Genomic DNA, 25,938 nt, shown 5'->3' with positions numbered 1-25,938 from the left:
TATCACATCTTTGTTAATGATGAATTACTTTGGCTAATACGTTATAAAATATTATCCCCTTGATCCGTACGACGATGAGAATCCAAAGTAATTCCTTGTATGAGTAAAACAACAAGATTTTAATATTTCATTAAAAAGTCTGCCGTAATTAGTAAGCAAGTTAATTAATTACTCCATATGGTCGACACGGTCTCCTAACAACAAATGGTCATGCTTTTTATATTTTGATTTTTTGAGCAGATAAATAAGTACTATATAGAATATCATTTCTCCCCTTGACTTTCAATATTCCGAATTTATAACAAAATATAAATTGATAACTGAGTGTAGGGATTGTTTTTATATACTCCATATATAATTGGTTGAGAAAAACAGTGGAATAGTCATTACATCACAGTCCCTATTTATATTTTAATATCGTAATTTCTACTTCTAGAAGATTTAGAAGAATTGAATAATAATTTGTTATGATATGTTTAAACTTATAAATTATTTTAAAATTTTTAAATTGATAATAATTTGTTATGACATGTTTAAAATTATAAACTAATTTTAAAATAATTCAAAATTTCTTTTTATCGTTTTTTTCTTCCTCTAACTAAAACTCAATGTTCGATAGAATTAAATCTATCACATGAATGAGTGAGAGTTAACATTTTTCAAGTGAAGTTGACCAATAATGGATAATGCAACTGTTTTGCAGAAAGAAATGAGTTGAACTCACCAATTCCCAATGCCTCGACACCGTGGCATTCCTAGGCAGCACATTCCATTAGCACGCCATATTCTTCTCTATTAATAAAAAAAAAACCTTGGATCCCTTATAATTTACTCTTTCAACCCCCTCTAGTCGGAATAAAAATAATATATTTAGTAAAATTCTACAAATAAATTTGAATTATCAAAACTTTACTGCTACTTAGTGGAGCTATCAATACTCTGACTTTCAACTCTAGTACAACAAATTTAGATAAAAAAAACATAACAACTACAATAAAATAAGCAACACACAATCTTTAAAAAAAATAGCATGTGATCAAAATATAATAATTTATACAACAAAACAAAGGCCAAAGCTGAACTCGTAACTATTTATCATTGGAGGGTAATTGCGTCAGTGCACTTTGGAGCCAATTGAGAGCTATCAATTTCCGGAAAAGACCCCCTGCTAACGGTTATAAATACCGGGAGAGGAAGGTCGAATTGGTAAAAGCACATAGCCGAATCACTGTCTGGCGTGGATCTGTACATAAATAGATAAAAAAACAAAAGTTGTGGAGGTAATTGTGAAAAAGCGAGGGAGCCGGAGGAGCCTCTTGTAAATTAGGAAATTCTCCGGCGAGGGTTTCAAATTCCGGTATCAGATTAACGGTTTTGCTATTTCTTGATTTTCCTATCATTCTTCTTGTCGAAAGTTGTCAATCTGTGATTCCTGAATTTCTTCTTGAGTTCTTGGAATCTTCCAGATGTCTACGCCGCCGAGGAAATCTTGGACCGGGTGGTCGCTGTCACCAAGAACCCAACTGGTTGACAAGGGAAAAGGCATCGCCTTCACGGGTGATACTGCTCGGAAAAGTTTGACGAGCCAAGATTACGGAAATATGGATCAAGAAGAGCTAATTGAGAAGGTCTCCAAGCTCGAAAATGAGGTTAGGAAACTTTAAGTATCTGTTGTTATTTGAAAACTTGTGGGTTAAGTTTAGTAACAATAATATTAGTAACCCAACTTTGCACTTTTATAAGCCTATTGATTCCACCCCTAATTGGATAATTACAAATTTAATTTACACTCGTATGTGAAGCTGATGTAAAATGGGAAATCCATCCTTAGATGTTAGAGTAGGATTTCTGATCTTGGGGCTCTTCTTTTGTGTGTCAATTTGTCAAGTTAACTAGTGATTTTTTATTTATATCTTTTGTACTTATGAGAGAGAGCTTTGTAGTAATGTTAATGTTGTTTATCAACCTATTATTGCCCTCACCTTATTTCCTCACTTGTGGGATTACACTAAGTGTGTTGTTGTTGTTCTATTGCGCTCACATTGTTGATGCTTTAATGTTTTTGGATTGTTATGTATGGTTTAATGTTATGCTTGTGAATGAAAAATCTCATTTTAGGCCGTGTTTGTTTTACATTTTACCCTAACTTGCCTGCACCCCTCAACCCGCTCAACCTGCTAAAAGGAAAATAAATAAAGAAGCTGTGGTTGGGCCTAGACAAAGACAGAAAGCGCAAATGCTCACAAAAATATGAGGAAGCCCCTTGCAGGGTAGAATGAAGAGTTATTGCTTTTTTTTTTATTTTTTAGGGGTTTTATGTTATTTTTTCTCAATATATCAGCTTCACAGTTGGTATACTTACAGTGGGCGTTCAATTATGTCGACAAAGTTGTTTACCGCAACACTGCTTTATTTCTTCTGCAGCTTTTTGACTACCAATACAATATGGGTCTTATCCTGCTTGAGAAGAAGGAGTGGTCTTCTAAGTTTGAAGAAATCAAGCAAACCTTAGAAGAATCAAATGAGGCCTATAGAAGAGAACAAGCAGCTCATTTAATTGCTATATCTGAAGTGGAGAAACGGGAAGAGAATTTAAGGAAGGCGCTTGGAGTCGAGAGGCAATTTGCGCGAGAGGTACAAGTTCTGCTTCTTTATTAAGCATCCACAGGTTTTAACATTCGTTGTTCTTCGAAGAAATCGGCATCTCATGCCCGATCTTTCAGAGTCTTTTTCCGGTTCAGAAAATAAATTGGTGACTCTAACTTGATTACTTACTGTGTTTATTGCTCTGGGACATTTCATCAGGAAAGCCAAAACCTGTTTCCTTTAGACAAGTAGGTAAATCATTCATGATGCATTTCATCCTATGTGCTATTTAGAACGTCGTCAGTACTTATTTCTAAGGACTAAGTAATCAGTGATTTAGTTGTATAGAATATTAACACAACAACAATTTATAGCATGTTTTTTTTTTTTTTGATGATAAGGGAAACCCGCAACCGCTACCCTTTGGGTGCGCGCAGGGTAAAATCCCCGCTACTATGCAATAGCTCGCAAACCACATAGGAGAGGTAACCCACACTAGGCAAGCCCGGTGCGACGAGCTCGATCCAGAAGTCAAACCCCCTGCTTTCGCTGGCAAGGGGTTTCGAACTTGAGACCTCCAACATGGAAGTCCCAAGCCCAAACCACTGGGCCACCCCGAAGGGTATTTATAGCATGTGTTAAAATTTACAATTTCAGGATAATTATAATAATGATAATTATTATTATTCTAACACCTTACAGTTTATGAGACCATGTAATTATAGGCAGACATATCCTGCACTTCTGCTAAGAGCTATCATATGTTTATATGGGATGTTATCTCACAATTCTTTTACCTGTTGTGTCAATTTTTATTTTAACCTATAATGATTTAAGTGCATATAAATCCATGCTGGTATTTCTTTGAAGTAAAAAAAACTATAACAGTCCAGATTGACTTGTGTGCTTGGCTTTTAGTTGTAGAGGCTGATTTTGTTGATAACATGCATTTTATATGTTGAACTTGCACAAAATTCCGGCTTTCATTTTCTTATAAATTACAAGTTTTTAATGAATTATTTAAATGACTTCCTCCATGTTATTCTTAGAAATAGCTATCCAGTAAGGTTCTGTCTATTGAAGTTCTTCGTGTTGTGATGACTGTTAGTTTTGGTGACTAATGTGATAACCCGCAACATCATCATGACACTTAGGTGCCATGTGGCATTAAGTTGTCAATGTGGAAGGCTTACATAGGAAGAAGTCGAGATGTATGGAGATCTCCCTTAGAATTCCATGGATTTGCATGGAGGGTATGTGCACTAACAAATATAATTGTTCCTTCGGTGCAGCTAGAGAAAGAGTTGCGTGAGATGCGCTCGGAGTATGCAGAAATCAAATATACTGCTGATTCAAAATTGGCAGAGGCAAATGCTCTGGCTACTAGTGTTGAAGAGAAATCATTAGAGGTAGAAGCAAAGTTGCGTGCAGCTGATGCCAAGCTTGCTGAGGTGAACAGAAAGAGCGCTGAAGTTGAGAGGAAGCTTCATGAAGTCTATGCCCAAGAAAATTCACTTCGAAGAGAACGGTCATCTTTCAATGCAGAGTATGCTATTGGCTATCTACGAGACTTTCTTATCCCATATTTCACCTCTAATTTGTTCCCATTTAAATTTACAGTTGCTTGATAGTGACGCTCTTTTCTCTTGTTGTGTCAGGCGTGAAGCTTATGAGACTAATTTATCCAGACAAAGAGAGGACTTACAAGAATGGGAAAGAAAACTACAGGCAGCAGAGGAGAAGTTGGCTGATGGCCGAAGATTGCTTAACCAAAGAGAGCAGCGAGCCAATGACACTGATAGAATTTTGAGGCAAAAGCAGAATGACCTTGAAGATGAGCAGAGGAAAATTGTCACCGCTAACTCAGTTTTGAGGAAGAAAGAAGATGATATGGGCAGCAAGATAGAAGATCTTACTCACAAGGAGAAGGCAAGTGTCCTTTGAATTCTTCACGTGCCTAGCTGGAAAAGTGTAGTATGATATTTACCTTACAAGTTTTCCACTTGATACAGGAACTTGAAGATGCGAGAAAGAGTTTGGGGATAAAAGAGAGGGAGTTGCTAGATCTACAGGAGAAACTAAATATTAAAGAGAGAGTGAGTTCCTTTGTCTTTCCCTTTTCTGGGTTTGTCTAGTACCGATGGTTGAAAGTTAAGGCATTATTGATGAAGGTGGCCTCTGTTTTCTTGAGTTCACTTTTTTCTGGCTATTATTTATTAAAACGAATTTATCTGTAATTAACTTCTTTTTTTTCTTGAACTTTTTAGATTGAAATTTAGCAAATTGTTTTTGTTGAAAAGTTTCCTTTGAACCTGTTCCAATTCTTTGAGTTGCCCTGTAAAAGCTTCCTCTGCCTTACAGTTTCTGTGGTTCAGTTTTCTGGATTTCCTCCATCTTCCACCCTCCGAGTCTTTTGAGGAGGAGAGTAACTTGAAAAAGAAAAGTCAAGTATCTAAGATACCATTAAAGTTTGACATTTACCTTAAGACTTGTCCTTTCTAATTGTAAACAGGATGGTATTCAAAATCTAATGGATGAACATCGAAGTGTCCTGCATTCCAAGGAAAAGGAATTTGAATTGGAACTGAGGCAGAGGCGGGCATCATTGGATGAGGAGCTGAAAGGTAAGGTGCTTGAACTGGAGAAAAAGGAAGCGGAAGTTAATCACATGGAAGAGAAGATTAAGAAACGAGAACAGGTCGTCGAAAAGAAAACGGAAAAAGTAAAGGAGAAGGAGAAGGATCATGAGTTGAAGTTAAAAGCACTGAAGGAAAAGGAGAAATCTTTGAAAAATGAGGAAAAAATTTTGGGAACTGAAAGGAAGCAACTAGATTCTGAGAAGGGGAATTTGCTAGCTCTGAAGGCTGAGCTTGAGAATGTAAGAGCTGAGCTTGTAAAGCAACAGATCAAGATCAGTGAGGGTACAGAACAACTTAAAATAACTGAAGATGAGAGAATGGAACATTCTCGTCTACAATCAGAACTGAAGCAGGAGATAGTTAAGTTTAGACTCCTCCGAGAAGATCTATTGAAGGAAGCTGAAGATTTGAAGCAGGAAAAAGAAAGGTTTGAGAGAGAATGGGAAGAACTAGATGAGAAAAGATCTGAGATCAAGATAGACTTGCAGGAACTTAATGAACGGAGAGAGAATTTCGAAAAACTGAAGCGCAGTGAAGAGGAAAGGATAAGCAAGGAGAAGCTGGAAACAGACAATTATGTCCAGATGGAGTTGGAAGCCCTTAGAGTGGCAAGAGAAACATTTGAAGCTACCATGGATCATGAGAAGTCAATATTAGCCGAGGAAACTCGAAGTGAGAAAAGCCAGATGCTTCATGCTTATGAACAGCAGAAAAGGGAACTTGAAAGTGATATGCAGAGGAAGCAGGAGGAAATGGAGTCTGCACTGCGTGTACAAGAGAAACTCTTTGAGGAAGAGAGCCAGAAGGAGCTCAGCAATATTGAATATTTAAAGGAAATCACCCATAGAGAAATGGAAGAGATGAAATTAGAAAGAGTCAGTCTGGAGAAAGAAAAACAGGAAATTTCTGCTAACAAGGGGATTCTTGAAGTACAACAGTTGGAAATGAAAAAGGATATTGATGTGCTTGTTGGCTTAAGCAGGAAGTTGAAGGATCAGAGGTTAGCTTACATTAAGGAAAGAGACAGGTTTATTGATTTTGTCAAGCAGCAGAAGAGCTGCAGCTCTTGTGGAGAAGGAATTCATGTAATTGAGTTTTCTGACCTTCAAGCTCTAGCTGAAGCAGAGACTTTTGAGGCCCCTCCTCTGCCAAGTGTTGCGCAGGAATATTTGAAGGATGGTCTACAAGGATCTCCGGGAAGGGCTAGTGATGAGCTGTCCCCTGGAGCTCTTAATACAGCATCCATGGTTTCTGCTGGAACCATGTCCTGGCTTCGAAAATGTACATCCAAGATTCTCAAATTCTCACCAAGCAAAAACATTGGAAATGTTGCTTCTGATTGTCTGGTTGATGAATCTTCTCTGTCACAGAAGTGTGCAGGCATATCACCAAATAAACAATCAAAGGAAGGAAATCCAATGGATCTGTCCGTTTCCATGAATGTTCTTGATGATCAGAGGGTTCAACAGGATGATGGTGTTAGAGAGGTCAAAGTAGGCCAAGACAATGTAGAAGACTCTCATCATTCGGACATGAAAGCTGGACAGCGCAGAACTGTCAAGAAAGGGCGTGGTAGAACTAGTAAAACAGAAAAAGCTGTAAATACAAGTACTGTTCTTGGGAAAATTTCTAAAGAGGGTGAGAATATCACCAATGGAAGTTTGGCGACTTCAGTTAATATGAACGAGGAGAGCCAGAGAGGATCTGGTCTTTTGGGTGGAGCACCGAGAAATTCCAGAAAGCGTAGTCATACATCACAGGGAACAGCTTGTGAGATTGATGGCAATAATAGTGAAGGACAGTCGGATAGTGTAGCCAGCATTCGGGGGAAAAGGAGGCAACAGGCTGCCCCTAGTGTGCAGGCTCATGCCGAAAGAAGATACAATCTGCGCCGACCTAGAAGGTACGTTGTTTGAATGCCTTCTTAATAATGCATAGACTTGTTCTGCCCTCACACCTAAAAAGATTTGCAATGTGAAGTAGGACCTTAGGATATTGCAGAACTTTTCTTAAGAATCACATGGAAAATTTTCATCCCTCCACCCCCCTCGAAATATATATATATATGTTCACCAAGCATTATGAGCTGCTGTTATTCACATGCTCAAGAGACAATTTTATTTAGGATAATTCATGGTATTTAACTTGCACATTCTTTTGTTCTCAGTGCTGCACCAGCGGCATCCTATGGATCTTTGCCAGAGCCAGTCTTAAAATCTCAGGAAGAGAATCAGAACTCTAAAGCTTCCCCGCAAACTCCTCAGGTGAACAACAGTGAAGACGTCATTGATCATCCCACGGTAGCTGAGAGCCCTGTTAGTACTCTTTCCCATCTGTTATACACAATTTCACATATGTTTCAGAAGTTATTTATACTTGAGCTACTTTTGTGTGGTATGCACATATCTTGTTCTCTTTTATTCCTTGGTACACCTCGTTCCACTGGATTTTATAACAGTGTTCTTTTGAAAAGGTAAAAAATATTATTTACAAAAGCAGCATTAAGTGCTGCAACCCTCTGCGGAGTGTGAGCAAATTCTTACTACAATTTCATGTTTGAAAAACTAGTGTAGCAGTATTAGGTGCTGCTGTTATAGACTGCTAGTTTCATCAATGTGATAAATGTGTTTTGTAACCAGCTGTTAATTAACATTTATTATATTTCTCTTGCCAGTTCAATGATGCAGTGGACAATCTGGAAAGCAGTGCTAACATGGTAAATGAGCTGTTGGATGATACAGGTTTGAGTGAAGAGGTGAATGAAACACCAAAACGACCTTCAGCGTCCAGAGATGAGGAAGGGTCTGATGACAGTGATGATGAGGAGGAAGAAATTGAACATCCCGGTGAAGTGTCTGTAGGGAAGAAGATTTGGACTTTCATCACAACATAGTGGAGACCTAAATGACTGTAGTTTGTGGTCGTGCATTGGAGGTAGCTCTAGGCATCTTGATTGGTATTTTGTTTCTTTTGCTACTAGTAGAGTAATTTGATGATTTTAGAGTAATGTGCAGTAGTGTGTATCCTTAAAGTTTAGTCAACAGAAATCAGTTTAGGGTCGGCAATTTGATTGTTCATATAATGTTGGTCCAACTACGGGTGCACGCATATTGGTTTAACAATTTTTAGTATCCATATGCTTGCTGTCCCTAAGTTGACTATTGCAGCTGTAACACTAGAGTGTGCTTCTCTCCTGTATCTACACCATTGTAAGTTTAACCACTAAATAGGTGGATAATACTCTGCAATCCATTTGATTTTGATCTTTCCTAGTAGGTGAAATTGTGGACGACCGTGTAATTGGACTTGCGTACATATCTGAGATGTTATTTTCTATGTTCTGTTACTAGAGAAATGCTTTCCATGGTAAGAAGAAAAATGGCTTCTCACTTGTGGTTAGATTCGTTACCACTATCTTAACTTTTAATTTCTCCTCAATTTTTCAAAAAATAAATTAGTTTTTGTATAACACATTGATTTGCTAATAGTAAATATTTTAATGAAGCAACACCAAACTCACGAGAATCTACAAAATGGGGGCAAAAAGGCCTGTATTATAGGGGTCTGAGTTATATGTTCAGAAGGAAATTCTGCCACTGACCCTACTCTTCGACTATATTAACTACTTGTATTATATTGATATTTATGTACAAACAACTGCACTCTAGCTAAATTAACTATCTGTACTACTATATTCGTCTCCAGAAGCTTCCTGCGCTCCCACATAAGGGGTATCTAAGGAGGCAAGCTAATTAAGTCCTAAGCCATGTTAATCAACTACAGTTGGAGTATGAACATTTCATGTTTAACATATATACTTGGTCTTTGAGCAGGATTTGTGGCAATCTTCACAAAAACGTTGCCACCAGCTGATGAGCCTGTCACTGTGCATCGGATCAGCGTTGTCAATTACAAACTGGCTGTACACTTGCCATGAATTTACACTTGAACAATCATGGCAATGGTAATTTCATGTAGTCGCTAACCCCTTTCACCTCTTTGAAGCAATGGATTCCTTCTTGCCACATGCTTTTTAATGTCCCTGCATCATATTTGATGAAAGTGGAGTTACATCAATTGTGAAGCAAAAACATTGAGCAAAAGTTCAGGACATTAAACATACTTGCAACGGGGAACTAGGCAGCTGATATCTTGACATGTCTGTGAATGCCAATGCAGTAAGGACCAGATTTTGCGACAAAGTGCGCATCCCCCTGGAACTCTAACACTGCACCGGCTTGCATGTTGAAAAAGTTTCCTCATTTTGAGGCATCCTGAGTACGAGCAGGGATTACTTGAGGTTGCACGGCATTGTGATGCATGCACCAGTATATCCATTAATTTGACCTGCAACAGCAAATATACTGTTAAATGAACGGAGCAATGCAGAATAGAACTATCAAAAAACTAAGAACGTGATATGTCTATAACAGTTGAGACCAGCACTTTATCCCAACACTCAACATTCAGAACATATTACTTTAGTAGACCCTTCAAAAAATTAAGTTACAACGAGTAGACACTCTACACCCGAAACACTGATAACTAATATAACTGACATGCCAGTTCTCTATGTGATCTTACAAATAAGAGATATAGCAATGCACACCTTCAATGGTCTCTGACCCTCAAATTGCTCCTTTCCGAAGCCAGAGTCAGTTTTGGACAGGTGAATGTTCTTGTTGAGATGATACAATATCATCATTGAGGAATGCTTGGCACGACGGAGGGAATCAAATTGATAGTGATTTTTCTCGCAGAAGCTTAAAAAAGAATGCCTATTCTCAAAAAAATCATTTTCAATAATGGCATCTTGGTCCTCAGTGCTAGCAGGTATATCGTTCACCACAACCTACAAGGTATTCACCATACCATCCAATAAAAAAAAGGGTAAGTAATCCAAAATTTGTAAACCAACAACTTCCTATTCTAACTCCCATTCTATTCATTATATCATGTATTACTCTTCTCTTATTTCCCATCATGTCTCAGACCCATCTCACAGCTGGTGAAGAACTTTTTAAGGCAAAAGAGAGCTCACCTCAGAAAGTAAATGCTCTTCTCCACTACTGGAAGTGTGTGTTTTATGCTCACTAAGGTTATCCTTCAATGCGAGACACCTGCAATAAGAAAAAATATAAATTTCATATTACAAAACATATTGGATATTGCTATTATGATTCTCGCAGAAGTAGCCACCATTTCTACACATCAGAAACAAATTCACTATTACACATCTTTCTACACATTGATATTACAAAATAGATTGAATATTACTATTATGATTCTCATGGAAGTAACAACCAGTCTGCGCCAAAGACATCTATTATTGACTGCAGAAAGGGTGTACGGAGCTGAAAGGACTCATTTGAGTTGTTTAAAAGGAGGTACAGGGGACATAGCGGAAGTGGAGAATTTTTATGACTTAATATCCATAAATGGAGGAAAACGATGAAGTTTTAAGTCTCTCTCTAGTTGTCCAAAGCAGCATACATGAGTAATATATTATACCATTAGGATGATGTAAAATATCAATCAGATCCTCTCTTTCCCAAATCAAATATAGTTCAAAAGAAAATTCTTCGAAGAACAAAAGGAGAAAGAAAAGAGATGGAAATATCACCTCCTACATATATGAAAATTTCTGCACTGCTTACAAGACCATTGGCCTTCTGATAATATTGCTTGTTGGCAGTTTGCGCACACAACATGTAAGTTTACAATGATGAAATCTTCTTTCACGGGTAAGATTGTTTGCCCCAGCTGTCAATTCAAAGAATTAGAAAGAATCAATTTATAATTCATTCACACAATTGGAAAACATTTGAGTTCTTTGGGATGAACGCACGCACATGCAGAGAGATATAAACACACCCGGCTCAGACATGTAAATAAATGTCTTTGCATGTCTCATCAATAATGCAGACAGACAGAGATCACTTTTATTAACAGCACATTTCATAGCTTCTCATTTGTTGATAATGACACCATTCATTCTGGATATAATAAATTGTTTTTTCTATTACTTAAAAATGGTAGGATGCTCATTAAATGCTGCAACCATTTTAGATTATATTTAAGGTTTATCCTAATCCTCCATCCCCATTATACCTCTTTTTTTCAAAAAAATCTAAAAAGAAGAAAGCTCATTGAACTTCCATGAAAAGAAGGAAAACCTCCATGTACTCCCCTCCTTTCTTTGCATATTCCTAACTGTTCATATCTTCGTTTTGTAGTTTTACACAACAATAAGAATTATGTGACAGATCCACTTTTACTCTCACACCTATTCCAACTAAGGACATAACTCGGAGCTAACAACAAAAGAAAGATCCTTCAGTTGAAGTATGCAAACTGCGCACATAATGAAGCCATACCTTTTGCATCACTAGAATATCTTTAGTTGCATCTGCAGAAAGATTGTCATGTCCAATTGCTTTTAACGTACTCTTTGTCATTAGCTTTTTAACTTTATTCTGTGAATCACCTCTGCTCTCTTTCTCAATATTCCTAACTATATCTTCTGCAGCACCTGACCAATAGTCTCCGTCGAAATATGGCAAATGAGCAGCACTTATCCTGGCACTATTCCTTGTACTCGGCACAAAAAAGTGGTCATATAAATTAGTGTAGTTCACCACGATATCCTCTTCAGAGGCTTTCCTTAACATTGACCAATACCTGCAGCCCAAAATAACAGAATATATTCAACTCCATTTAAATACAGCATTGAGACCAAGAAGTACCCCTGAAACCATTTGGTTAGTATTGAAAGCTTAAAGTTAATATTGTCTAACCAGATTTTAGGAATTTAAAGCAACAGATGGAGAAAGGTAATATCATTTACTCGAATTGTCTAGAATAGTGCTTTGTCAGATACTAGAAGGGTTTGTGGAGTTGGAAAATGGTCATAGCAGACAAAATACTCAAAAGAAGGATTGGTGAACTCAACAAGTCACTACTTTCTACAGGACCACTTCTGGAAAGTCATCAAGATTAGAAGGATTCACGGGCAAATTTAGTTCTACAGGAGATTGGGACAAACTAAAAACAAAGACGGTAAAGTGACAAAGCATAGCAATCACACCTTCATGCCCTAATGTGAACGTTTTGGAGGTAGTGCAGCAGAAGAATTTGAAGGAATCCGAAGAATTCTTTTCTATCTTTAGAAAGATTGGTTAAATGTTGTACATTTTTGAGTTGACAGAACCTTCCCACAAATATGAATATGATGATCTTCCAGAATAGAAGGGGATCTTCACAAGTCTTACAATGAATTTGACTGGCAGGCTAGATGGAAATGAGAAGGAATATCATTAGCTTTATATTTCGTACTAATTGGTGAACTGACAGAATTCATAAGCATTCAGCAGGCTCTGGAGGAATTCCGGAAGGGCAGAGAATTTGGGAATCTGAGATTTTGACAAATTAGAAGTTCATGAATGGAGGGATTTTATATTAGTAAAAAAAATCTCAGACTTTCTGAACTGTCGAAGCAAAAACTTTGTTTATGAGTACAAGATCTTCATGGTGTGATTTACTTTTGAAGTCTTGAAAGCAGAAAACTGATATATGTGAGAACTTGTTCCCATTTAGCTATCAAAATTACAAAAGGAAAATTGCCCATCTGTCCATGTATATCTATGAAAAAAAACTAAAACATGATTATATAGATACTAACACGAGAAAAGGGGGCAGAAGGACGAGGAAGGAAAAAAGGAGCGCAATAGGAAGACACATACCATGACCGGAGCTTCTCTGGTTTTGGTGTTTTCTGAGATTCAGGATGGCAATACAAGATGTAGTCTTCACCTTTTATAGGGGGGCAAGCCCATAAATAGCAGGTTGTAAAACCTCGTTTCTTGCAGTAATCCATGTACCCAATCTGATGTGATAACCAAGAAAAAGCAAATGTTTCATTAATCTAGTGATTCAACAGATAATACTAACATATATATTTAAGTATAAAAAGGAGAGTATTTTGCACTTACCAGTATTTCATGGTATACAAAAGTTCGCAGAGCTTCCCCTTTCACAGTTTCTATATCAGGTTTAAAGTACTTTACAGAATCGAGATACGATATGTAGACGCAACGTCTATTCGGAGGGGCACATTCTGATCCAAACTCTTGGACATACATTCCGAAGAGGCAAATATCTACTCCTCCAATTTTCTGGAATAATAGAATCACCTATTTGGACATTATGTTAGATTCAGCTCAAAAACATATACAGTTATTTTCAGAAGACATGAACAAAAGAAAAAGGTATGGACCACAAAGTGTTAAGCAATTTCATTTAGTACTCCACAAAATCAAAAACAAGCAAGTGTTGTCGAAAATATCAAGCTAAGATCGAACTTCATGATACAATATAGCGAAAGTTTGGATTGCGATTATAGCTTTTAGGAAGGGAATCTTGTATTTTTAAGTAACAAGAAAGAATACCAAAAGTTCCATTTTCTCACCTTTGATTTGTACTGGAACTCTGGAGGATAACCTTCATTGTGACAAAGATCCAAAAATTGCTGCTTTACTTTCAAATTTCTGTTAACAGACAATACCACTCTGACAATTAGATCTGCTGCACCAGATACCTGCTCAAATTTAAATATTAGAAAAGTATTTTGTTATGTAGGTGACGCTAACCATAGTGAAAGTTTGTCGGGAACATCTACATTCTACCTATTTTAGTAGCTTACCTCATCAGCATCCTGTCCTGACAATTTTGCTCTCTCATTTCTTTCTAGCTTGAGGCTCCTGAATAGTCTCTGCTCAATGTGATCACTAAGCATAGTTCTTGGAAGATCTTGGGCTCCGATAGAAACTGGTAAAGGCACATGCTCTCCTGCTTCTATCTCCTTTAAACAACAAAATGGACATATGTACTTCGCTTGTCCTTCGAAATCTTTTTTAGCATTATAGAGAGCACAAACTTGATGTTGCCAGCCTTCACACTTATCACATTGTACCCACTACAGATATCCCAATGAGATAAATTTAGTGACAACAGAAAAAATAAGTACCAACACTTGAAACAGAAAGTCACACTAAACTCACCGATTCTTCGTTTTGATCATTATTTTTTGCCTTTTGAAACTTATTTTTGTTAATTGATAGTCCTTGGGATGAGACATCATCACCACACGACTTCCTGAAACATTTTGTACAAAAGCAGTGCCGTCCACCAGCTTCGTCCACAGCCCAATAATAAACCAGGTTGCGCTTGATACACTTACAACATGATGAACAATATACAGGTGTTGGGACAAAAACAAGCCTATCGGTGCCACATAATTGGCAGACATTCTCAGAGATAGGAAGTACTGTCATATTTCCAGTTGATCCCTGAAAAAAATGCAATGGGAAACTAGTTGTCAAGCTAATTAACAAATTGACGAGCCAACATTAGTATATAGAGAGCTTCCATTGGAATACCACAAGCACAAAATAAGAAAATAAAACAACTACCCCTCAGTCTCAAGAAAGTTGATCTCAACTATATTAATCCTCTCTTACCATTTTACTCAATTTAACCTCATCTCAAGCCGATACCATATAAAATAGAAATAATAATAATAGAAATAATCACAAAAGTTCTTTAGAATTTCTACTAACGTATAAATCTGTAAAAGGCGTAACAACTCCTAGAAAAGTATAAGACGTAAGGTAAAAGTGCTAACTTGACTAGCACAAATTCTCAACTAATAGTTATCTCTTATAACTCCCTTCGCCTGTGTGAACTTGCTCATATTTCTAGTCCTAAGTCTGAATAAAGAAGAAAGTTGTGGTAGGTTGACAACCAATATAAAACTAGCCATAAAGGATCCTCACATACAAAAATTAAAATAATAAAGATAAATATAAACAAAAGAGTAACCAAAAACAAAGAAAACGGGAAAAGAATTGAGGAGATTAACACAGACCTTTATCCTAATGCATGTACTTCAGTAAGTTTCAAATAACTAATTATATTTCTGCAAGCCCTACAATGTGTGCAATCTTTTAGATCCCCACCCACCCCTACTGCAACTGACCAAAATGGAAGAAAGGTCCCTTTTTCTAATTCTTTTTCTTCTGCAAGGATATTTTCCTTGCTAAGGAGGACTTCTCCATGAATTTAATAGGAAAGTACCAATACAGGAAATGCTAAGAAATGTCTTTAAGTTGTGCTTCTTTTACTTTAAGCTATCTCTACAGTATGTGCTAATGCAAGTGCAAAAACTTATAGCTCGAGAAGGTTTATGAACTCACTTATGCATACATGTGAGACACTTCTTTACATATCTCTACCAATGTGCGACTTCTAATTCATTGTTGATACCTTATACCAGCACAATAAGAGTGATGACCATAAAAGAGAACAAGAAATTATACATAAATTGTACCACTAAAATATCATCACAAAATGAACAAGTTGATGAAAATTTTACCTAGCAGTCGGACCAGTTCAAACAATAATCTATCAAATTCTTCTGAATTTTGATATTCTCTAAGTCTTCTTTAGTTTTGATATGAGAGAAAAAACACTGAACATATATGAATTCTATGTTATATTTCAAACCTGATTATATTGACTGAGATTGTGGATATGATCCTTCAACTGCTCAATGGTGAAATAGTCCGTCAATGAAATACCCAGCCTCTTTGGATCTTCTGATCTCATTTCCATCTGATAATCAGCTTTTGGCTCAGTTAAATTGATTCTTGCAGATGAAGTGGTCTGGTCATACTTAGATGCACTTTGTAACTCCTGTTGTTGATCATCAGTAGGCTCTATAGGAAGAAAAGACGACCTATCTAAGCTCATATTGGAAGAACTGTCAATCTCATTATAATCTGTTCCACTAGTGCATGTATGCACTGTCTTCTGCAGTCCACAATCATTAGTGAGCTCTGTAGAGGAAAAAGAACCATTGGCAACATGCAAGATGTCTATGTTGGCAAGATTGCAAGATTCACCAGCTGTATTCTGGTCCTCCACACAGCTGGCTATTTCGTTACTGATCTCTGTTTTATTCTTCTTGCTGCAAATAGGACTTTCAACGAACTGCCCTAATGATAAATGTCCAGCAGCAGGGGACTGCAGATTGCCAGAATCAGCATTGGAAGACCAACAGTCAAGCACAGGGAGATTTTCCATCCTCTTCCGCTTTGATGGTGGCAAAACAGCTTCATTGATAGAAGATCTAAAGCCACTACATTCCTCATCATGGAGAATCGCTACCATATTTTTTACCGACTCCTTAACATCTTTAGGATGCAGCTCTCTGACAGGCTTGCACATCCCACAGCCAGCATATTGACAGTTTTTAAAATGAGATATCAGTGCTGAGCTCCAATCACACCAACATCTCTTTACATTGCATACAGTTAAATGCAAGTAATTCATAAAAGGAATTCGAATTCTCCCAGCATCTACTACTACACTATCATAATTGATGTATAAAGCAAGAATATCATGTAAAGACAAATTATCTGAATTGGAAAGGTTTGCAGAACTGATCGGATGAACATCACAGTCAGACCAATTTGAAGAACCAGTATGAAGCTGATGAAAATCACATTGCTGAATACTAGGTAACTGCTCTGGGAAAGGCTGTAATACACTGGATAAAGTCGATCTTTGTCTTGATACATTATTCATAGTAGCATCTTGCTCCACCAAATACCCATATGATCTTGAATTAGGCAGCTGATAAGACACTGCAGTTGGCAAAGTGTAGTCTTTAGAAAACCAATTAACTTCCGATTCTGAAGGCCGACGATTCAGATGAGACGAATCTACACTTTGTCCATGTAATGCTGGAACGTTGTCATGATGAATATTCTGATTAGTCTCCAGGTATCTTCCACAGTTTCTGAGATTGAATTCAACTGACCAAATCAAGCAAAAAAAGCAAGTATAATAAGTGACTACAAGCACAAAAATAAATAAGTAGTACAAGTCGTGGAGAATGTAAGTACATTTAAAAACTAAAACATTAAAAAAAGTTCATAAGAAATAGAAATTACCTTCATCTGAATACTGCGGCTTAATTGGACTTTTTGATACTGACTCGGAAATACTTAGAAAACCGTTATCTGAATATGTTAGTCCATCTTCATAGGGTTCCTTATTGGCATTCCATTCTCCTTCGGAACATACAGTAACAGATGAGAATGGCGAATCAGCAATCTCTTTGGAAACATATGACACACTGACCGAGGAAAGTACTTCTCCCAATTCACCTGGCTTATTAGCTGATAATTCTGTATCAAAAGTAATACCTAAGAATTTTAAGTTGCAACGCATCAAATGTCACACGTAAATGAGAGAGAGAGAGAGAGAGAGGAAAACAGAAAAGATAGATCCATGTGAGGGTGCAAAGCTACTTGCCACTTTCAAAGCTAAAAAAATTGTCAAAAACTCACCTGTTTGGAGTAAGCTGTCAGTCATACAAGAAGCCGTTAAGTGATCATGATGTACAGATTGCAAATTTGAACTGCAACAAAGTGCCTCATCCTGCCATACTTGTGGATAACATGCTTCTTGCTGGAATAAGTTTTGATATTCACGTGAAGGTATCCCCCGCACATGATCCTGCTGTTTTAATTCAAAACAAATGAGCTCAACTCAATGAAGCAGTTCAGACCAAAAATGAAACATTAGTCAACCAACAAAAGCAAACTCTTAGCTGTGATGAAGAGTTCATTCATAAAGCAATGGACTATGAACAATCCTCGAAAAAAATTCCAATTAAAGAATCACGTGACAAGAGAATTCGACATGTTTCTCGGCGTTATATATAATAACCACCAAAGAAACAGACCTTACAAACTGCATCTGCAGATGGCTGACTACTCAAGTCAGCCAAATTGTTGAACACCTGCTTGCCCATGTCCAAATTCCTTTTCCACATAAAACTCTTGCTGCAAAGGAAAATAATTTTACAAAGTTAAGTAGACAAGTGTATCATTCACATGATATCATATGTCCAGGTTTTAACTAGTTTCTCCATGGAAAAAACAAAAATCAATTTAGAACTTACATTCTATTTCCAATCATTCCATCCACATGAACCCTTGTTTGATCATTAGTACTCTCGATCTGATTATCATCTTGTTTCTCACGCTGTTGTGAACCTGTGCTATTAAGCTGGAGGAGATCTGATGCCTCCTGGAATAAGTAGGTTCCTCCAGAACAAAATGGTACCCCAACATTGACTCTGTTCAAATTCATCTGGCTTTCTAAACATTCCTCCTACAATGAAAATTGAAAACCCATTAGGAGCTTTCTACACTCACGAGCTGACACAAACGTGTTTATATTACTTGCAGAAGTGATACTGACGCTATGCAAGTTAGAAATTTTTAGTTCAAGTGCCAGCAATGGCAAACTCAAGAAAGAGAAAGATCTTCTGAACAGTTCTGAAAAGTATTAATCCATAAAAATCTCATATGTGTGTGCGTGTGTGCCTATCCAAATTATATATATGTCTAGAACCTTTGTATCTTTTTACCAGGAGAAAACAATTACACCTTTGAAATTCTGGGGACATCCTATATAGATGTTCATTTGAAGTACTTTCTCTTGTTTATATGCTAATCCTCTCACTGCCCCCTGGGAAAGGGGTGCGCCAACCACGTGAAGTTCTATTCAACAACTATGGTGAGATTACCTTAACAATCTCCATATGATAAACATAGACTAATTCCTACGCAATGTGAGTAATTAACTACACATAGAATTTACCAATTAACTCAAACGTTCAGTGCATCCATTACACTAAACAACTAATCACCAAGAAAAGTTATTCAAGTTAAAAGAGATTTTAAAAAGGAATATTCAAATAGAATCCTTAAAGTCTAAAATTTAGCCCTACTCTATGCTTGTCATGCTGATCAACTTGCATGCCACTACATAATTCAAGGAAGTTATTCATAATTAACTAGTAATCCATACCACTCACATGCAAATTAGTAAACCTAATTACAATTCAAGCCATTATCATATATAACGAAATTAAGAACGTAAATTTTGTAGGGCAAAAAAAAGTTCATCAAAAACTATGATATCCTAACAAAATATTATAATTCAATTAACAAAATTCGTTCTTTACCATTATAATTCATTCGACGAAGATTAGGGTTTTGGTATAATTAGGGAGACGGCAAGAAAAATATATATGAAGAAAAAGAGAACATACAATTTGATTTCGACGGGTAAATACAAGTTTGTGTCCGCTTCGAATGAAAAGAGAGGGTAAGAGCGCGGCAAGGATTTGAGGCTGAACCGGATACGAATTTGGGTTGGATTCGGATCTTTCACTTATTTCTAGCCCACTACAATAAGTTTCAGCTTGGGTCAAAGGTCCATTAAATAAGCCCCAAGTTATTCTAATCCTAAATAAAAAGGGATATACTCATATTTAATACTTATTAAATATAATATGAGAATATCCTTTTTTTTATTTAGGATTAAAATAACTAATATAATCATATAATTATATTTTTTTTAAAAATTTGCCAATGGTTATGCGTGGCTGTAAGTTGTGAAACTTGCTTTAAATAGCATGTCTTTTTAACACGTCCTCAGAATATTTTATCTAAAAATATTAATTATTAGAAAATGCATTTTTTTTAATTTATTTAAATAATGTCATCTAAAATACCCCTTTATATGCAAGTCGGAGCTAGGTGGGGTTCATTGATTTAGATTTATAGCTTTTTGGTAAATCTTATTTTGTACTAGAAAATTAAACAAATATATATGTATATCATTTGTTAATCCCTAAAAAATTTAATTGATAGTTATTAAAGAAATTTAGAACCCCTAAATTCTTAATTCTGAATTCGCCTATGTTATGCGGATTTGATTCTTTTTTATTCGAGCATGATTTTTTTTTGAATAATCAGTGGCATCGAGCTCAAACTCAACATCTCTGCCTACTTTGGTAAAGTATGTATAAAGAAAGAGGGTGCAGAGTACTAACATCGTATTAAATTTTTTTGTTGTGAAACATAAATTTATAGACAAATTATAGAAATACATATTTTTTGTTTTATTTATTTCAATTATCCCCTACTACTTTTAAAAATCTTCAAAATTTATTATTTCTTAAATGCAGCTGAGCTGCATATTAATGTATTTGAGCGAGTATTTAATAAATCCGAGATACATATTATGTATGCAAGCTAATTTTTAATGTATTTGAGCTAAATATTAATGTATTCGAGTCAGTATTTAATGTATCTGAACTACATATTATGTATAGTATTTAACGTGTTCGAGCTACATTATCCGAGCTTCAATTATTGTATCCGATTTTTTAATTTTTAAGGGCTTAAAGTAGAAACTTATTAGGTATAGATTATAATTTCGTATTAAAACTATGGAATTTATGTAATTTACACTAAATTTATATGTAAAATATTGCTCCCTCCATTTAAAAAAAAAAGTGACTTTCTTTCCCTTTTAGTTTGTTTAAAAAAGAATGACTTATTTCTTTTTTTGGTAACATTTTAATTTCAGTTTTCCATGTGGCATGTTAAGGCCACAAAATCAAAAGACAATTTTGTACATTTGACCTAACTTTAAGGACCACAAGATTCAAAAGTATTTTTTATATTCTTAAACTCCATGTCAACTGTCAACAAATAGTATACATGACTCTGTAACAATAAAAATATAATGGGTTAAACCATTCAAGGCTAAAAACTTAAAAGGTACCCATAAAACTTAAATCTTGAATTTACCTTTTTCTTATGACTATCTTATTCAAAAAACTTAAATTGTTAAAAAAGAAAAACACTTTTGCTTTTTAATTATTCTCTCTATTACTCAAACGAAATTTCATGGATTTCAACTTCTACCTAAAGAGAGAAAAATTAACATTATTTAACTAACATAATAAGGTCGTAAAAAAACAACTAATATATAATAGGGAAACTTTCATATATAACCACTTAAAATAGCTTAATTACTCTAGCTATAGTTTGATAATTATAAATCGTAGCTACATGTTATATAGAGGAGAGAGGCGAGCGAGACTGAGAGAGAGGAGAGAGAGTGGGAAAAGAATGGGAGAAATATGAATTGTATATGTATATCGGTTAGATAATTGTATATTATACATTTGTATTTGTATATATGTCAAGCGAGAGAGAGAGAGAGAGGAGAGAGGCGAACGAGATTGTGAGAGGGAGGAGAGAGGCAAGCGAGAGAGGACATAGAGCGGGAGAGAGGTGAATTGTATATGTATATAATTGTATATTATACATGTGCATTTGTATATAGGGCGAGCGAGATTGGGAGAGGGAGGAGATAGGCGAATGAGAGAGGGGGAGAGACGTGAATTGTATATGTATATAATTGTATACGCAAATTCATCAAACTAAGCACCAAATCTAAAACCAAGTGGAGTCTGCTATATGTGTTCCGTTTTATTCAGTATGATGAGTCAAATAGAATAAGAGGGAATACTAACAATGTAACGATGGTAGAACTTGCGCTTGAAATGGTCAACAACATCGGAGCGGGAGCCCATATGGGGAGGAATGAGAATGTTAGACCAGTAATCTGCCCATCTTGGATCATTTAATTCTCATAGTCATAGTCGTTGTCTCTTCTACAATTCTTTACAGTCGTTTAGTCGTGGAGTGCCTAGAAATTTTCTCCCATTTCCCTTTCACACGTCTAATTATTAGAAATATATTTTTATTAGTAATTTGTTTCTAATTAATAATATGGGCTATGGCTTACTTTCAAGAAAATAATAACTTTAAACAGTTAAAAATTAATTAATTTTATTTTGATTTTTAAATAATAATAACATCCACTTTTTAGTAGAAATATTATGTTACGTGCTTTAGGTAAACAACATATTTCTTGCAAACAAATATGAATTTAATAAAAGTTAAAATTAATTGATTTAGTTACCGTATGAGCCCAATTTCATCTTATTTCATTTTAGAGGTTCATCTTGACGCCATGTGAACAAATGATGTGGCATGTCAAATTAAATAAGAAATAAAATAGAATCATGACATGTATGACAAGCCCGCTCCTCATATATATCACTTAAATCTAATTGGCCGAAGTGTTCCAAGTGCAACTCATCTATTCTAAAACTATACATAGAGGTTCTCATAATTGGGAACAGAAAATTCTAAACAAAAAGCTCGAGAAAATCCGTATTACAAAGGCCATAAAATTTTCTATAAAGCTAAAAGTTTAAGAATTCAAACAAGTCAAACTTTGAATTCAACTAAAAGTCAAAGATAAAGTTCAAGTTCAAATTTATCGGAGATTCAAGAACAAATTTTAAAATTCTTATATTTAAAAAGGCGAATTCAAAGAAATCATAAAAATTGTAATACTCGCACTTTAAAATGATAAATATGATTATTATTATAATTTTTTATCATTATTTTCTCGACGCAAATTTATTGTCTAGAACATTACCTTTGTATAAATTGCTGACTGCACATCTCTAATTGCTATATATACGTTTTCTGTAATAATACTATTCACTGTTTGCAAGGAAGGCGTTGTGACGCATGGAATAGTAATCTACTGAGCTTTGACTTAGTAATTTTGGGAGGAATTTCATTATTATCAACTGCTACTGCAAGAGGGCTTTGATCCCCAGACAAGTGGCCACCTATATTCAACCCATTTTCAAGTTGTATGGCCTCTTCCAATGTTTCAACTATTTTTCCAAAGCAAATATATCTTCCACACCCTCCATAATCCATATCTTCATAGACGTAAATATGTGCTTCTGCCACTTTACTTACATCTTCAGTTGCTAGAGTTCCTTGTCTTAGCATGAAATCACCACCTACAGTTAAACATTAACAAATCGATCAATTCTCAATCTATTTTATTAGTTTGATGCAAAATAGAGTTGCAATTGCTAATTATCTCTTTTCCAATAGCAGAAAATTTTTTAAGTTATAGATTATTGATTGTGTGAAAAAATACCTTTGAGGTACGGGACAGAAGTTTCAAGGTGAGCGTTTGGGAAAGATGGTGCCATGAGAAGTCCAGGGCATACGGTAACAAGTTTCACCTTCATCTCCCTTGCTTTCCACCAAGCAGCCTTTTCTGCCCTGGTCTTGGCCAATGCTAGCCAAAGCTAAGATTTTAAATAGTAGAGACGATTAATTGTAGAGGTGAATCCAGTATCTAGAGTCAGTGAGAGTAAATGATGGTATTACATGTATACATTTTAATTCTCTTTGTATTCCGTCTGCCTTTTAGGCAAAAAAGAAGAACGAAGGCTAACAAGTATACCTTGTGTTCTCTACAGAATGTCTCATCACTCCAAGAGCTCTCATCTATGACGTTTGGCAGGTCATTTTTCCAGATGCATGCAAGTAGAGAAGAGGTGAAAACGCATCTTTTAACATATGCTGCCCTGCCACAAGCTTCTATGACATTCTTTGCTGCTTCAGCTTCAATAAATGCCATTTGTTCCTGAATCATATATCTTTGAGATTTACACAGGTTGAATTTTGTTTACTAGATTTTTTTTCAAAACAGAGCTGCTGCACTAGGTGGAATTTAAAGAAATTTCTGTTCATATTTTATACTTTTACGTAATCGATCATATGATTCGAACAAAAGTTATTGGTTTATCATTTTATAAACTAAGAGAGAATATTATGACTAACCGTGTATCCAGAGATCCCTCGTGGATCAATGAAAGATGATGTGTGGAAAACAACATGACAACCTCTAAAAGCATTGCAGAGGCTATCTAAATCATCCATTCTTGCCACCACAACACTTTCCAGTTGCTTCATTTCTTCCCTCATTAACTCCTTCATATCCTCAAGATTAGCTACTCAAACAGGAGTAACTTGTAAGTTTTAGCAAGACACAAATTGGAACTGCACAAGTATAAGGAAAAAGAGGATTGATTGGCTTGTGTACCTTGATTTTGAATAATAACTCGAACAAGGTAACCATATGCCAAAAGCTTCTTGATCAAGTGAGAACCAAAGTAGGAGTTTCCACCGGTGACACAAACAATTTTCCTGTCTCTTGCATTCAAACTGCAGACAAAATTACCACTAGAAAAGAACATTCCATGATCATTCCTCTGCATTAGTGGCTCCAATTCCAAGGATATCGCGACATCCATCTCTCTCTCTCTCTCTGCAGCACAATTATGAAAGTGTCTTCTGTTCAGAGGTATCTGCCACTTAGGTTGACATAGTTAGAGAGTGGCCTACTTATATACACTCATACAAGCTCTATATATAGTTTCATCCAAGAGCCAAAGCATATAAGAAACCAAATAAATCAATACTCTTTAAGTGATACGTACCAAAAGATAATAAATTAGTTAAGTACTAGATAAAATGGTAAATGTGAAAGACTAAGGGTGTGTTTGGTACGGGGGAAAATGTTTTCCTAGAAAACAAGTAAATTTTAGACTTATTTTCTCATGTTTGGTAGGTGAATAGAAAATATTTTCTGGAAATGATTTTTAGTGTTTGATTTATGAATGAAAAATGTTCTTGAGAGACATCTTTTATTTATACTAGAGTAAAAAATAATTTATGACAATGANTAAAAATAAAAATTTGAAGTTGAAAATATTTTTAAAAAGCAGAATTAATTTTTTGGGGAGGGGTGGGGTTGGGCTGGCCGGTGGGGAGAAGGTCAAGGATGACGTGAAAAAATAAAAATTTTGAAATTGAAAATATTTTTTTTAATTGATGTTTTTCCCAAAAAAAATGTAATTTAAAATTAGAGGAGAGTTATGAAAAATGTTTTCCTTAATTTTTGAAGGGAAGTCATTTTCCTTAATTTTAAGGAAAATGAGTTGATTTGGAAAACATTTCCAAAATTTTTGTCCCAATCAAACATGAAAAAATTGGAAAACATTTTCTAAAAAATATTTTCCTTCATACCAAACAGAGCAGGAGTTTTTGTCTTTTAGTGTCAACTAAAATGTTAGGTAGTGTTTGTGGAGGTAACTTCACCTCAAGTTTTGCCATCATTAAAGCACTACGTCGGTATATTTAGAAGATGAAATTTATGTTTAATTACTGTAAGCCAATCAGGTTCCCCACCTACACCTACCTTACATATTGGTCATTCATCAAATTACGAGAAAGTGGATACTTATTATCAAAGTCAAGGCTATAGTGTGAAAAATCCACTTATTGATCTGTAAAAGGGAGAACTAACTAAGCTAAAGATTGGCCAGTGTCTCTGTCTCATGAATCATTTCTTATTTGGAAAAGTGTCAAAAATACCCTTAAACTATTTGAAATAGCTCATATATCCTCAAATTATATTTTAGTTCAAAACTATCCTTTTCGTCAATCTATTAGGTCAAAAGTGCCTTCTAATTAACAGAAATTGTTAAAAGCCGTGTGGATGCCACATGAATACCACATGGCACGTCAATAGATTACCACTGCCAACTAAAAGAAAAAGGGTCAAAAATACTCTTAAACTATCCGAAACAGTTCATATTTACCCTTAAACTATATTTCGACTCAAAACTATCATTTCTGTCTACTATTGGGTCAAAAGTGACCTTCTTATTAGCGGAAGTTGTTAATGTCATTTGGATGCCACATTGCACGCCAATAGGGTTCCACTGCCACATTAACTAAATCCCTAAATCTTAATTATTCATTTCCCCTAATTTCATTATTTTTCAGAAACGATTTCATCCATTCTCCCTCATTTCGCGGCTAGGGTTTCA

The 25,938-nt window shown here is 35.6% G+C and overlaps 3 protein-coding genes across 5 annotated transcripts; 1 reads left to right on the top strand and 2 right to left on the bottom strand.

Moving 5' to 3' along the window:
- Positions 1 to 1,208: 1,208 nt before the first annotated feature.
- On the top strand, positions 1,209 to 8,525 carry LOC107011288 (protein CROWDED NUCLEI 1-like). The gene is made up of 9 exons (XM_015210708.2): positions 1,209 to 1,357; positions 1,467 to 1,649; positions 2,425 to 2,634; positions 3,879 to 4,132; positions 4,245 to 4,515; positions 4,599 to 4,682; positions 5,099 to 7,128; positions 7,393 to 7,540; positions 7,900 to 8,525. Exons 2-9 carry the CDS (start codon positions 1,467 to 1,469, stop codon positions 8,116 to 8,118), a joined length of 3,399 nt encoding a protein of 1,132 aa, XP_015066194.1. The 5' UTR covers positions 1,209 to 1,357; the 3' UTR covers positions 8,119 to 8,525.
- Positions 8,526 to 8,750: 225 nt separating this feature from the next.
- Positions 8,751 to 19,469, bottom strand: LOC107009505 (probable histone acetyltransferase HAC-like 1). Of its 3 annotated transcripts, none has more exons than XM_027914327.1 (17): positions 19,327 to 19,469; positions 18,256 to 18,467; positions 18,037 to 18,136; positions 17,639 to 17,810; positions 17,240 to 17,494; positions 15,789 to 17,101; positions 14,285 to 14,572; positions 13,927 to 14,199; positions 13,693 to 13,821; positions 13,217 to 13,417; positions 12,968 to 13,110; positions 11,603 to 11,906; positions 10,849 to 10,988; positions 10,267 to 10,345; positions 9,835 to 10,077; positions 9,349 to 9,572; positions 8,751 to 9,267 (listed from the first exon to the last, which is right to left on the bottom strand). In XM_027914327.1, exons 1-17 carry the CDS (start codon positions 19,327 to 19,329, stop codon positions 9,207 to 9,209), a joined length of 4,140 nt encoding a protein of 1,379 aa, XP_027770128.1. In that variant the 5' UTR covers positions 19,330 to 19,469; the 3' UTR covers positions 8,751 to 9,206. The 3 variants fall into 3 exon arrangements, with proteins under 3 accessions (XP_027770128.1, XP_027770129.1, XP_027770130.1); XM_027914328.1 differs by having other exon boundaries at positions 17,639 to 17,807; XM_027914329.1 differs by having other exon boundaries at positions 17,240 to 17,476; positions 19,327 to 19,468.
- Positions 19,470 to 22,598: 3,129 nt separating this feature from the next.
- LOC107010403 (cinnamoyl-CoA reductase-like SNL6) lies at positions 22,599 to 24,524 on the bottom strand. Its single transcript, XM_015209686.2, has 5 exons — positions 24,147 to 24,524; positions 23,885 to 24,054; positions 23,505 to 23,687; positions 23,193 to 23,346; positions 22,599 to 23,049 (listed from the first exon to the last, which is right to left on the bottom strand). Exons 1-5 carry the CDS (start codon positions 24,355 to 24,357, stop codon positions 22,736 to 22,738), a joined length of 1,032 nt encoding a protein of 343 aa, XP_015065172.1. The 5' UTR covers positions 24,358 to 24,524; the 3' UTR covers positions 22,599 to 22,735.
- Between the last annotated feature and the right edge of the window lie 1,414 nt (positions 24,525 to 25,938).

The sequence above is a fragment of the Solanum pennellii genome, chromosome 2, assembly GCF_001406875.1.
Source record: "Solanum pennellii chromosome 2, SPENNV200".
NCBI classification, from domain to species: Eukaryota; Viridiplantae; Streptophyta; class Magnoliopsida; order Solanales; family Solanaceae; genus Solanum; species Solanum pennellii.
This window is presented reverse-complemented; position numbering and strand designations above follow the sequence as displayed.

Bases quoted from the DNA above. Each gene is read 5' to 3' on its own strand.
- LOC107009505 (XM_027914327.1), bottom strand. The intron at 17,102-17,239 runs GTAATTTCTATT...TGATTTGGTCAG, and splicing joins GCCGCAGTATTCAGATGAAG to TTGAATTCAATCTCAGAAAC. The intron at 10,078-10,266 runs GTGAGCTCTCTT...AATACCTTGTAG, and splicing joins AAGAGCATTTACTTTCTGAG to GTTGTGGTGAACGATATACC.
- LOC107011288 (XM_015210708.2), top strand. From the start codon at position 1,467: ATGTCTACGCCGCCGAGGAAATCTTGGACCGGGTGGTCGCTGTCACCA. The intron at 2,635-3,878 runs GTACAAGTTCTG...CCTTCGGTGCAG, and splicing joins AGAGGCAATTTGCGCGAGAG to CTAGAGAAAGAGTTGCGTGA. The intron at 7,129-7,392 runs GTACGTTGTTTG...TTTTGTTCTCAG, and splicing joins AATCTGCGCCGACCTAGAAG to TGCTGCACCAGCGGCATCCT.
- LOC107010403 (XM_015209686.2), bottom strand. From the start codon at position 24,357: ATGGATGTCGCGATATCCTTGGAATTGGAGCCACTAATGCAGAGGAAT. The intron at 24,055-24,146 runs GTACACAAGCCA...CTGTTTGAGTAG, and splicing joins AGTTATTATTCAAAATCAAG to CTAATCTTGAGGATATGAAG. The intron at 23,688-23,884 runs GTTAGTCATAAT...TATATGATTCAG, and splicing joins GAGGGATCTCTGGATACACG to GAACAAATGGCATTTATTGA.